We start from the raw sequence: 11,968 nt of genomic DNA, 5'->3' as shown, positions 1-11,968 counted from the left end.
TATAAAATTATTTTAAATAATAAATACTTTAAAGAACAATCAGTTCTGTAATATTAAACAACAGCAAGAAGATGACAATTATACGGTGAGAATGTGATCCCACAACCAATCACTTAATTAGTGCTTCCGTGACTCAACATGTGGCACTAAACCAAGTTGCTTGACTAATTAAGTGTAAAAACAATACTTTACTAGCACTAATACCAGTATTCAAATTGTTAATATATGTACGATTGAACCATCCTTCAATCGAGGAACACACGTCTGTTATTATTCCAATCCTCCTTTGTTCTCATTCGAACTTGTTTTCATGTGGCTAATATCATCGAAACCAGTACCGTCAAAATCCTGGATTCTATGAATCAGGACAGACGGCAACAAGACAGAGAAATTAACACAGTGGTTCCGACTTCCGACTAAAACAAAACCCACGAATCTTTTTTTTTTTGTGTGTGTGCATAGCTAGCTAGTATTTTTTTTTTTTTGTGTGTGTGTGTGTATAGCTAGCTAGTGACCTTCCTAGGACTCTAGATCAATCGGACAATTACAAGTTGATAGATATTCACATATTTCTGTGACGAGGGAGGGCAATATTTTCATTATAACGACGAAGTAATGGGTCGCCACCTGAACCATGCATGGACTTAGAGCAGCAAGCCAGCTTAATTAATTATGAAATGTAGAAAACCATTATAGCTAGTTTCTGCCCCACGTAGGATAGATGAAGATTAATATCAGCAGATATTGCTTATGATGCCCTCCCTGCACGGTACTGTGGGAAAAAGAGAAATGATTATTTCGGTTAAATGCACCTCACGGCACTGTAACAGTCCCAGAACAGCATGATTATGCATGTCAAGTCGACATTTTCGACCTTGGAAACTAATTAATAAAGGATCAGGAGCTAGGCAGGCAGGAAGGCAACCACTTCAATCATGAAGGGGAGAGGTTGCCCTAACATGAGAAAGAGATCAATGATAGCCATAGCTAGAATCCTTTTCAACATAAATGTTGGCTTTCATCATTTTCGTCTTCATCTACAGTTTCTACACCACATGAGGACTGTTCATCAATTAATTACTTTATGGTAATAAATTAAGAGACGAATGGGGGATCAAAAACTAAGTCAGCCATGGAAAATATATGTAGTAGCATATACATTTTTTACATAAAGGTATGGACCCTCCGAAGAAAGTTGTTGTGTAAGCCACTGAGGTGGACGTCCATCCGAGGCGAAGGTCTTTTGTTTAATTTCCACCTCCTTCTTGTTGCCCCCAAGTTCCATTATAAAACCGAGGACAATTCCCATATGCGCAATAACTTCATATTTGCATAATATTGCATTGGTCTCTTCACCTTCTGCAATCCTTAGTTATCAAATACTGTATATTCTCTAAGTCTAATCAATTTAGAACAGATCACACCATGTCCAGGATTCATCCTTCTGATCAGAGTAGATGCCACGGCCATTCGTTGTTGAAAGATCACAACGACAGCAGGCGGCCACTTCATGATCATGATGAACATCATCCGTTATTACCACCTCCGTCTGTGCTCACTGTATGGAAGAGATCCAGCATGAGCTTCCAGGGTACAGACGGATTCACCGTTTTTGATCCGCACGGAACATTAGTTTTCAGAGTTGATAATTATTCCAGGAAGAATGGTCATGGTCTTGTACTCATGGACGGAGTTGGCAATGCCTTGCTTTCCTTGAAACCCAAGGTACGAATACACATACAGATTAGGAGTTATTGATTCCAGTGAATTTTAACTAAAACTCAACTTTCTATATATGTCAACTCCTGATCTGATCCAATTAATGTTGCTGATGTTAACAGAAGCTAAGCATGCAGTATCAGTGGAATGCTTACATAGCAGAAGATGGGTGCGAAAAGACCAGAGTATTCTCAATGAGGAGCCCATCAGTGCTCTTCCACTCTGCTGGCCGCAAACATGTTGCAGAGATCTTCATGGGAGCACAATTAGGTCGTCACCATCAAAACACGCCAAATTTCAAGATTGAGGGGTCGTTTAGATCAAGGGATTGCAAGATCGTCAAGGCTTCTACTGGGGAAGTAGTGGCAAAGATATTCAGGAAGAGAGTGAACAACACTACGATTTTACTGAGCGATGATGTGTTTAGCTTGGTGGTCCAGCCTGGTTTCGATTCACACCTTATCATGGCCTTTGTAATTGTATTAGATCGCATCAGCAGCAAGCCTTTTTCTCCTGTTTTGTGTTCTTAATGAATTAATTGAACCCATCTTGTAATTTCATATATATATAAACAATTAAAACAATGAATTAAAAACAGGTTCACTCTTAATGCATTTCACCTTCATGTTCTTTTCTAGGGACAATAACTTCAGATTAAGATTTGTTTTCATCCAGTGATCATGATTTTCTTGCATACTTGTGTGTGTGTGTGAATGGCTAAAATTGGGTTCTAATCTTTGCTCGCTTGCGAGAGAGAGAAAAAAGAAAGGAAAGAATCATCCAAACTGACTAGTCAATTCGATGACCAGTCTAGCTGCCGAAAATGGGTGCAGAAAAATGTTTTTCATACCCTCGATTCCTCTTACAAATTTGGCAAGAACTCCTGGCATAAGAAATTCTCTTCAAGGCTAGATTATTAACTTACAACTGCTAGACTAGCAAAAGAACCATGAGAGAGAAATGAAAAGAACTTCATTCTTTGAAGTCCCAAGGCGTCCGTGCAGCACAAGGGCAGCATAAACACCATCGCTCCTAAGAGGGCATAATAATGTTTACAGATAAAAACTATTATTAATTGCTTTTAGTGTATGCCCAAATTCACGTGAGCCCAGCTTGATAAATATGATCCATCGACCTATACGAGTCTGAAACCGGGAGTACCCCAAATAAATACATACCCAAGTAGATCTCTTGAAAAAACTTAACAATCCAGCTCCTCAATTTTGATATTAATAAAAATAAAAATGAAAAATATATGACATCTAAACCACAAATCACAACCTCATGGGGTTGTGTGTGATGTTAGCACTCAAGTAACTCCACTACAGCGGTATTACTAACTAAACAAACATGCAGTCAACAAGCTATGCGGTTGCAGCTTGGTGTAGACTCAATCACCAGCGACGTAAGTTTTATCCTCGTAATATCTCTTTTCACTCTCTCCCTTCTTCTGATTACGTTTCTGCATACAAATGATGTACTTCTGTGAGCTTGAACCAGAAAAAGAAGCGTGCACTAAATAAGTATCTAATCCCTATAGCTCCAAAATGATCAACCAATGGTCTTATGAGCATGCCTTCCTATGCAAAAGACTCATCTACAATTTGTCGACAGAAAATAGTATGGCGGGGGGGTTTAGGTGAACCTGATACGCTTCATGATTTGATACAATCCTCCTAATTATCGTGGTAGTTGTAATATCCAAAGGGCTATCCAAAATTTTAAAGATACCCATACTGATTGGAACAGCGTATGGATTGTCTTGTTCCTGCGAAGTCAGCAATGTCACAATTAGCTAGTGAACGTGTTTACTCAGTGCTACTAGGCTTCTTGCTATACAAGTACGATTTACCTTCTGAAAGTCATCGTTCTCTGCAACTGTCCCATGAACAACTGATGAGATGTTGAAGGTTGTGATCTGCAGTCACCAATAATTTGTATTATGTCAAGAAAAATCAGATAAAAAGACTAAACATGAAATCAAAAGGGTTAAAAAAATAACTAATTATAATAAAAAAGAATCGAATATAGGATGACAATCATAACAGGCCTCATACATCTCTCTTGACACTGCTAGCAACTACCTGAGCGACACCTTTCTTAAGCATGATGCATCAAGAATTATGATTGAACAATCTGAGAACTTCTAGGAGTTAATTGTGCAAATTCAAAACAGTTTTGAGGCCAGCTCCCATCAGGACAGCAAAGACAAGATGACAGAGTAAACAAAGTTCAAGACTAGAAAATACGATGAGCTCAAGCTATATAACATTTAATGTTAAGTGTCCACATCATTACCAAGCAGGGCAATGCTTCATAATGGCCTTTCCCCCTTCCTGAGGAAGAGAGGAGTGCCTTGTCTTACTTTTACTTATTTGCACTGAAATAATCCACAGAGGTTCCCCAAAGAAGTCATTGATGCCTGTTAGTTTAGTTGGTCACACCACTTATCACCTATGTTTGAATTCCACTCACATTAGAAAGAGAGCTTCCATTCAAAATCTTTATAGAAAAGAAGAAGAGGGGAAAAACAAGAGTCAGGATTCCCTCTCTGTCCTTGCTAGCTCAAGTTCCACTAAGAATTTAAAATATCAAGTCAGACAGGGAGAGAAATAGCCAGCTACTACATACTATCAGACCACCAAAAAACCAGCCTATGCTAAGGCAACAATAAGAAGATTGTACTCGTGAAAGTTACTGCTTATTTACAAAATACGTCCAGTATTTGTGGCATTATTGTCATAACCCAATAACAGTAATATGTATATCATCTGGGATTTAGAAAGCTCAGTGACAAAGTCAGCAATGACAAGAAAAAATAATCAACAGTTAATAAAGAAGAAGGAAACAGAAAAAAAGGTCACTTATATACTGGACAGATGGAAAAACAAGGACAGAAAAAAATTTAATAGCATACTAACCATGTCTTTGGATATTTCCCATGGAGCACCTATAATCACCTCATCCACATATCGACATGCCAACACACTTAAGCTTCTTTCATGAAGATTCATAATAGGACGGTGTGCCCCTCTTTTAGCACTGCAGAACCAGTCCAGGAAAAAAACACCCTCAATTATTAAACCAATCGAAGCTTAAAAAATGATGAATAGAAAGGTAAAATTCATCATTGTTCCCTTGCAGAGAGTGTGAAATTAAACTAATATCAATTACGATAATATTATAGTATCACTCTGGAGAAAAGTTCAGCATCAGATGCTATACATAAATATGATGATATCCAAAATAGCACTGCTATTCAATGCACCATTAAAGCTACACTTTAAATCATGCAGCCATTTAAAGAGAAGCTTTGACGAGCCATTGAAGCACAAGGTTTTCCAAAATTCTCTCAATGGTAACATGTACAATTACATTCCTAAGAACCATATGATTCTTAGAATATACAGCTTCCAAAGGTTTATTCCACAAAACTCTGTATTCTTCCTTGATGCTAAATATCTGCAAAGTAGATCCCAGTGAGAAACCAAATTCAACTTTCTAGAGCAAGTGCTTGACTCAAATAAAAGTCAGAACTATAGCCAAATGTAGACTTATCAAAAGTGGCCAGGGCCTAAACATAGACTAAATTTAATAATCCAATTTTGTGCATGTTTCTGCGTAAGACATGAACTAGTAGGAGTACAAGAGCATTGGAAGAGAATGGGAATCTAATGGACGATTAATAAAAATAGTGTTCATTATGATAGAAGTGGCTGGACAAAGTCAGCTCACTAGATCGGCAAACATATGGTTTGTGACCATTTACCTGTCACTGTGTTGTGCATAAACCTTACAACTACAATGTTTCCCTTTGCCAAGCACATGCCTGTAGTATATTTTAGATGCACTAGCCTACAGCTGGACTTTTGCCCATTCACATAAGAGAAGCACATATCATGCCACGGTGCCTTCCTCGCACAGTCAAGCATGGATGTAAGCTAGTGTATTTTATATCTACAAGCTATAAAAATCAATGTCATTTGGATGATCATTGTGAATGGTGTGCCTGATCAGAATCTCACATGTTTAATGCCTATGAAAAAGATGTGAGAAATGTGAAAACCTAGAAAAATAGCCAAGAAACCCTGGCTTTTTGAAACTGAAAAATTAGATACTGCTTGCAAAGCATAAATATGTGAAGAATTATACAATACATGATTTTTCACTCATTCTCATGGTTGATAAAGTTGATTTGTTCTGGGATTGGATAGAAAAATGTAAAACCCTTGAATTTCATAAAATTGTGAAGCACACCAAAAAAAATTGAATTTAGGAAGAATATTGATGGGGCCAACTTCTTAAAAACGAAAACTGCTCCATAACTTGTGAATCTGACAAATATATGGAGAGAGTAGTGTTGGGAAGTTTCCCTTGCTTCTTCATTTCTTGTGGGCTCCACTTTTTAAGAACTAAAGTTGTCCTTAAAGCCTTAGAACTCTGATGCATTTAGAGAGGGGTGCTGTGGAAAATTTGGCAGTTACTTTTGAGCTGATTGATCCGCTCCAGTTGAATTCTAGCACTTTAAGAATTCCTTCCAAATATGTCAAATCCTACTACTACTCCGACTAAGATTTAGTTTTACCACTAATTTGGTTGAAATTCATGGTTAGAAAGCAGCAATACTAGAGTTAGATTTATGATCATAAAAGTGGATCCTGTTTTCATCTGTGTTACTACCCACTCTGTTCCTATGATCTTTCAAAAAAATGTTGAATAAAGAACATGAATCTCACTAATGGTTTCTTGACACAACAGATTTATTTGTTTCTTGACACAACAGATTTATTTGATCGTCGTTCCAAGTCATCTCAGTTGCTTTTACAGTCCAGAATGTTGTTTTTTTCCAGGTTTTGAAATTTTCATGCAGCTTCCATAGTCCCTGCTCAGGGCCAGTGGGAAACACAACCATGGGCATTGCAAATCAATACCGAGAACCAACATTCCCATTTAATATATTCACCAGTGTTCACAAGCAAATGTTAATAAAATAACCCACAAGGCATTTCCCATTCAAATCTTGACTACTAAAAGATAAAAATAAATCAAGAATAAAAGTATCATTAGCATCTTTTCCTAGTTCATTCTTATCTCAACATCTTACATGGTGCAGAAAATCATTCTTTCTGGTTTAGAATTGTTAGGCAAGTCTCATTCAACTTAAATTTTTCCTTTTTATCCCAGGCACAGAGGGATATTCCTAGTGAATTCATCAGTGTCACCAAAGAAATGTTTATATAAATGCCATGAACATAAATATACCTAGAATAATACTAGAGGCAGGCTATTTTCTAGTGCTCGAAGCAGAATACTTTCTTTTTTCTTTTTCATTAGTATATAACACATAATATAATCTGCATGCAGCAAAGTAAATTCCAGGGAAAGCAAAGACAAAACCATGATGTAGGCTAATAAAATGTAAAGTTAACTGATCACAAAGAGAGCTACCTGACAATCTGATCACTGTGAATTCCAACAAGTAGAAAATCTCCCAGCGTTCGAGCAAGCCTGAGAATCTAAACAGCAGAAATAAATTTATTTTTCTCATGGAAGCACAAAGCCATTACTTAAGCCAGCTAAGTTCAGCCAAATGGAACGAAGTGGACGGACTCCACACAATATCATACAATTCAGGACTATACCTGCTAGTAAGTAACATATCTTTCTTTCCAGTCTACTTGTCATAAGCTACTCCAGTTTTTCTCATTTATTTATTAAGTTTCGTGATGAAAAGCCCAAGGCATAAAGATGTTCCCTTGTTTCAGCACCAAATCGGCGAAGCTTATAGTTTTTAACATGTATTAAGCTCTTTATTCTGTCTTTTCTTTGTCACTCATCTATTAAGGTTCCAGCCATGCTGCACTTACCTTTGAACACATTACCCCTCTGTTTCCCAAACCCAAACACTTGGTTCCATAGATCATAATTTCACTTGATAGTTATCTTAAAACAAAATGGTCATGAATAGGCAACATTAAATAACAAGTAGATTCTATTTTCCAAGTCATCAACCCTTCTCCATTCTATGTGCCACATCCCTTACTGACACTAGCCTTCTGTGTAAACAATTGATAAATATAGCAATACAGATCAAATTTTACTAACCTCTGAACCATTTTCATCATGTTCTATTTCTTGCCATAAGAAACTTGCATGCATATATTTACAGCTTTAGCGCTTCTAATTTAAGACAATAAGTTCCACTGTTCCAGTATCTCTCCCAGAGTCTAGATTAAAAGTATCCTTATATTGGTTTCATCATTTAAGACTATGTTGATCAGCAACCAATATCATCTTGAATTTGATTCATCTATATATCCACCATCATTAAAAAGAAGATAACACTCAATCCCAATCCCCAGTGTAAGTCTGACATGAAGTAGCTCATCTATCCTCCCATTTGTCTTCAACTAGTTAGAGGATGATCACAAGCATGCACAAGTCAAATAACAACAGCAAGTACAAATGAGTTAAAAAAAGATGCACTTCACACATGATTGTGAAAGGGTAACTAGAAAGCGTAGGAATCGGAGGTAGATTGAACTAATTCCTTAAGAACAGAAGAAAGAAAGTTCAAGGTTTAAAAAAATCAGTCATTTGAATCTTTAAAGGCACGGACATGCAAGGATAAAGGAAAAGCATAACCTACCTCGACATGTCCAGCATGGAAGAGATCAAATGCACCATCAATATAAACTATGCGAGCATTGGGCACCGGCCCCTGGAATCACATGCATGAAAAGTGCGTCAAAAAATGACATTGTAAATGGTATTCACACTAAGAAAACAGAAATTCAAGTTAAAATTAATGGAAAATAAGTCTTACTTCACCATAAGCAGTAAAGCAGTCCACTTTTACGATTGGGTTCAAACAAACATGGACTGAATAGCAACTAGAACAGCTGTGATTATCTGAATAAATGGTAGGTAACAGGTGACAAGGTCCTAGCACTTGTAACATGCATAAAAGTCACACAACCACGAATCGCACAGATGCCTACTTTGGGAACTTGAAATTTCACACACACAGGAAAAGGCACAAGGTTTTGGGGGATTTGGCAGTAGAATACACAAATAAGGAATCATTTAACATTAAAGTGAAAATGAGCAGTAGATTGATCATATATACCTTGCCATTGGAGAATTGAACAATTCTGCGTGAAGTAGGAAGGAAATGAGAAACCCGAGTTCCAGTTCCGGATCCACCTGCTTCAAATTTCTGGCTGTTTCCATGGCTAAACTGCCTCTGCAGTGATGAATGATTGTGACTGTCACTAATCGATCTCTCTCGGGTACACAGAAGCATGCGACCTGTTCATGAATGAAATTTGATCTTACATCCTGAAAGTTGAAACCCTTAATAAATAAATAAAATTAATTAATCATTTACCAACGATATCAGTGCTGGAGACGCCTTCAGTGCGCTTAATCTGTTTGTAACGGCCAGCTTTCTTAGCGAGCGCATAAGCATCGGTGCCGTCAGGCAGAACGCAAGGATCATCTCCGTGAATAATATAATCAATATTATATTCATCAAAAAGCTTCTTCATGAACTCTTCGGTGATAGCATACGGCGCATCGGAAATCACCTCATCCACCCATTTCACCGCATTTACCATAATCATCCTCTCGTGGAGAGGTGTCACTGGAGGACCTTTATTGGCTATGATTTCAGCGTCGCTAACAACGCCGACCACCAATTGATCTCCGAGGGCGCGTGCTTGGCGGAGCGCGTTGCAGTGGCCGTAGTGCATCATGTCGAAACATCCGTCCATGTAAACTCGGATTGGCTTCTTCTTTTTCTTGTTTTTGTTAAAAGATAATGACCAATTAGACCTCCATTCGGCGCCGGACTTGAGATAGAAGCCTAAGAGGGATATGCCAACGGAAACCACCAGGCATGTGGCCACAATCTTTATCTTCTCGGGATGCGGTGCAATGTCTGAATCACCACCACCACCACCACCACCCATTGCTTTCTTTTTGCTTGTTCTACAAAATGAAAAGGAGAGAAATAGTCTGTGCTTTATTCTAACGTCTCTCTCTTGCTATTTTATTCCATCTTCCCACCACCTATGTATGCTGTGGCAGGCTCGGCCAGATTTATCATTTATTTGGTCTTTTTGCTCTTGCTCGGCTGGGTTTCCCCTTTTTTTTTTAAATTATATTATGTTTGTCTTTGTAGTTTAACCGTGTTTTTTTAAAAAAAAACAATTAATTTCATGTTTTTAGATTTTTTTATATATTAATATTAAAAAATAAATTTAAAATGAAAGGCAATCTGGAAAGTTACTTCACCACGATTTCAAACACGCACATATGCCGTATCTTCTCTTATTCCATTCCTCTCTCTTGACGCCGTCGTCTTCTTCTTCTTTTACCCTATTGGACTCTGAGCTTTCTTCCGTTCTCACCTCAACAAATCCAAATGGCGTCCCGTTAGCCACAAATCATACCCTCAACGCATAGGAATAATGTTGAATAAATGAAACGCAATGAGAGAATATGGTGATTGGTTTTAAGAGTGTTTTTTTTAATATATTATAATAATATTTTTTATTTAAAAAAAATTATTTTTAATATCAACAGTTTAAAAATATAAAAAAACAGTTTAAATATGAAAATTAAAATTAAAAAAAAACTCGTTTCAAACGTGTTCCGATCCACCGAAACAACTTGCAATGGCAGAGAATTGAAGGCGAAGCAACGCCTGCTTTTTAAATTTCTCAAATTCTCTCTTTTTTTCTCAACATAAAACAGAAAATTAAATAAAAAAGGAAAAAAAAAAGAGAAGGAAATTTAAATATACTTGGGCATCAGAGAGAGAGGGTGGAGACCGACGGTTTTTGATAAATAAAAATGGCGCAGCAGCGTGGACTTGAATTCAGTTAATTAATTAAAATTTCAAATTTTCTAATACTTACTGGAGGGCCGCCGCATCTGTTCCGTCTTGATCACTCCAGTATATTTAAATTGGTATTTGATTCAAATCGGAAACTTTGAGTTATTTGAGATCAGAAATGGCATCAACGGAAGGTCTGGTGCCGATCACCAGAAAATTCCTGGCTTCTTCTGACGACTTATATACCCTTTCGCACGAGTTTCTCGCCTTTCCTCCGAGATCCGCTCCATTATGCTAATTTCCGGTTTCCTGGTTTTGTTTTCGTATACAAGTCTGTATTAATTTATTTTGTCTTAGCATGTACCTTTTAGCATTGCTGGTCCTTCCACAGCTGATACTACCTCATCGACGTTACGAGTCTGACCAGGTGAGTTACTGGCTAATTTACCAATCCTTCCAGAATGATGGAAAGGTCTCGCCCATGACATTTATGTTGTCACACGGAAACTTCTCCACGTGCATATCTGGAAACTACCAGGTTTATTTGGGATAATTCATATTCGGCGTTTGAAAAATGGTAAGAAGGTACGCAGGGCATTGATGACATTAGATGATTTCGGACAATTTATCTGCCGACGCAAGAGATTGTGTTTTAAATTTTTTATTTTTTATTTAAATTTATTTTTTTATTATTTTAAAATGTTGATATCAAAAATAAATTTTAAAAATAAAAAATATTAATTTAATATATTTTTAAATAAAAAATACTTTAAAAAACAATCACATTATCATAATTATCAAAAATAAAAATAAAACTATCACAACCTCCTTTAGTTTATAAATTTGTCAGGGATATTACGTATATCTATAATTATGCTAATTATTGCAACCATTTTATTTTTTAAGGTGTTTAGAAATATGGTAGTTATTTTTAAAAATATATTTTACTTAAAAATATATTAAAAAAATTATTTTTAATATTAATATATTTAAATCATTTAAAAATATTAATTTAAAAAAATAATAAAATTTTCACACTTTTAAAATACAACAAGGTATAATCCAGGACTACACTAACTTGCATTGACATGCTTGCACATGACCTCACAAAATTGCCATCCATTCATCCTATATATATATATATGTGTTAATATATTAGTTCCACCGGAGTCAATTATATTTAACCTATAAGGCTCTCAATTTAAGGTATAAACCCATGACAAGACCATGGAATCAAATTCAACATAAATTAGGATCTTTCATTCAACTCAATCACGACCTAAAATGAAAAAAAAAAAAAACTTCCAATTAAAAGAGATCTATAAAAATAAGCAAGCTTAAAATGATGGCCTAAGCTATGATGCAGTTTGAATATGTGTTTTAAAAAATGAAATAAAAATTAAAGAC

General features: G+C 36.4%; 2 protein-coding genes across 2 annotated transcripts; one reads left to right on the top strand and one right to left on the bottom strand.

Annotated features, from left to right (window-relative positions):
- The first annotated feature begins 1,213 nt into the window (after positions 1-1,213).
- On the top strand, positions 1,214-2,291 carry LOC105121808 (protein LURP-one-related 5-like). The gene is made up of 2 exons (XM_011020610.1): positions 1,214-1,725; positions 1,842-2,291. Exons 1-2 carry the CDS (start codon positions 1,426-1,428, stop codon positions 2,247-2,249), a joined length of 708 nt encoding a protein of 235 aa, XP_011018912.1. The 5' UTR covers positions 1,214-1,425; the 3' UTR covers positions 2,250-2,291.
- Positions 2,292-2,680: 389 nt separating this feature from the next.
- LOC105121807 (ethanolamine-phosphate cytidylyltransferase) lies at positions 2,681-9,863 on the bottom strand. The gene is made up of 8 exons (XM_011020609.1): positions 9,110-9,863; positions 8,849-9,030; positions 8,369-8,440; positions 7,168-7,235; positions 4,641-4,761; positions 3,572-3,637; positions 3,365-3,487; positions 2,681-3,181 (listed from the first exon to the last, which is right to left on the bottom strand). The coding sequence occupies exons 1-8, from the start codon at positions 9,690-9,692 to the stop codon at positions 3,110-3,112; spliced, it is 1,287 nt and encodes a 428-aa protein (XP_011018911.1). The 5' UTR covers positions 9,693-9,863; the 3' UTR covers positions 2,681-3,109.
- Positions 9,864-11,968: the final 2,105 nt, after the last annotated feature.

This window comes from Populus euphratica, unplaced genomic scaffold (genome assembly GCF_000495115.2).
Source record: "Populus euphratica unplaced genomic scaffold, PopEup_1.0 scaffold46.1, whole genome shotgun sequence".
Lineage (NCBI taxonomy): Eukaryota > Viridiplantae > Streptophyta > Magnoliopsida > Malpighiales > Salicaceae > Populus > Populus euphratica.
The sequence above is the reverse complement of the archived record's forward strand: the minus strand, read 5'-3'. Positions and strand labels throughout refer to the sequence as shown.

What these genes read in the sequence shown, in the direction of transcription:
- LOC105121807 (XM_011020609.1), bottom strand. Translation starts at nt 9,692, where the DNA reads ATGGGTGGTGGTGGTGGTGGTGGTGATTCAGACATTGCACCGCATCCC. An exon ending in TTCAATTCTCCAATGGCAAG is followed by an intron (nt 8,441 to 8,848) that starts GTATATATGATC and finishes ATGTGATTCCAG; the next exon opens with GGGCCGGTGCCCAATGCTCG. An exon ending in TCCATGCTGGACATGTCGAG is followed by an intron (nt 7,236 to 8,368) that starts GTAGGTTATGCT and finishes TCTGCTGTTTAG; the next exon opens with ATTCTCAGGCTTGCTCGAAC.
- LOC105121808 (XM_011020610.1), top strand. Translation starts at nt 1,426, where the DNA reads ATGTCCAGGATTCATCCTTCTGATCAGAGTAGATGCCACGGCCATTCG. An exon ending in TGCTTTCCTTGAAACCCAAG is followed by an intron (nt 1,726 to 1,841) that starts GTACGAATACAC and finishes TGATGTTAACAG; the next exon opens with AAGCTAAGCATGCAGTATCA.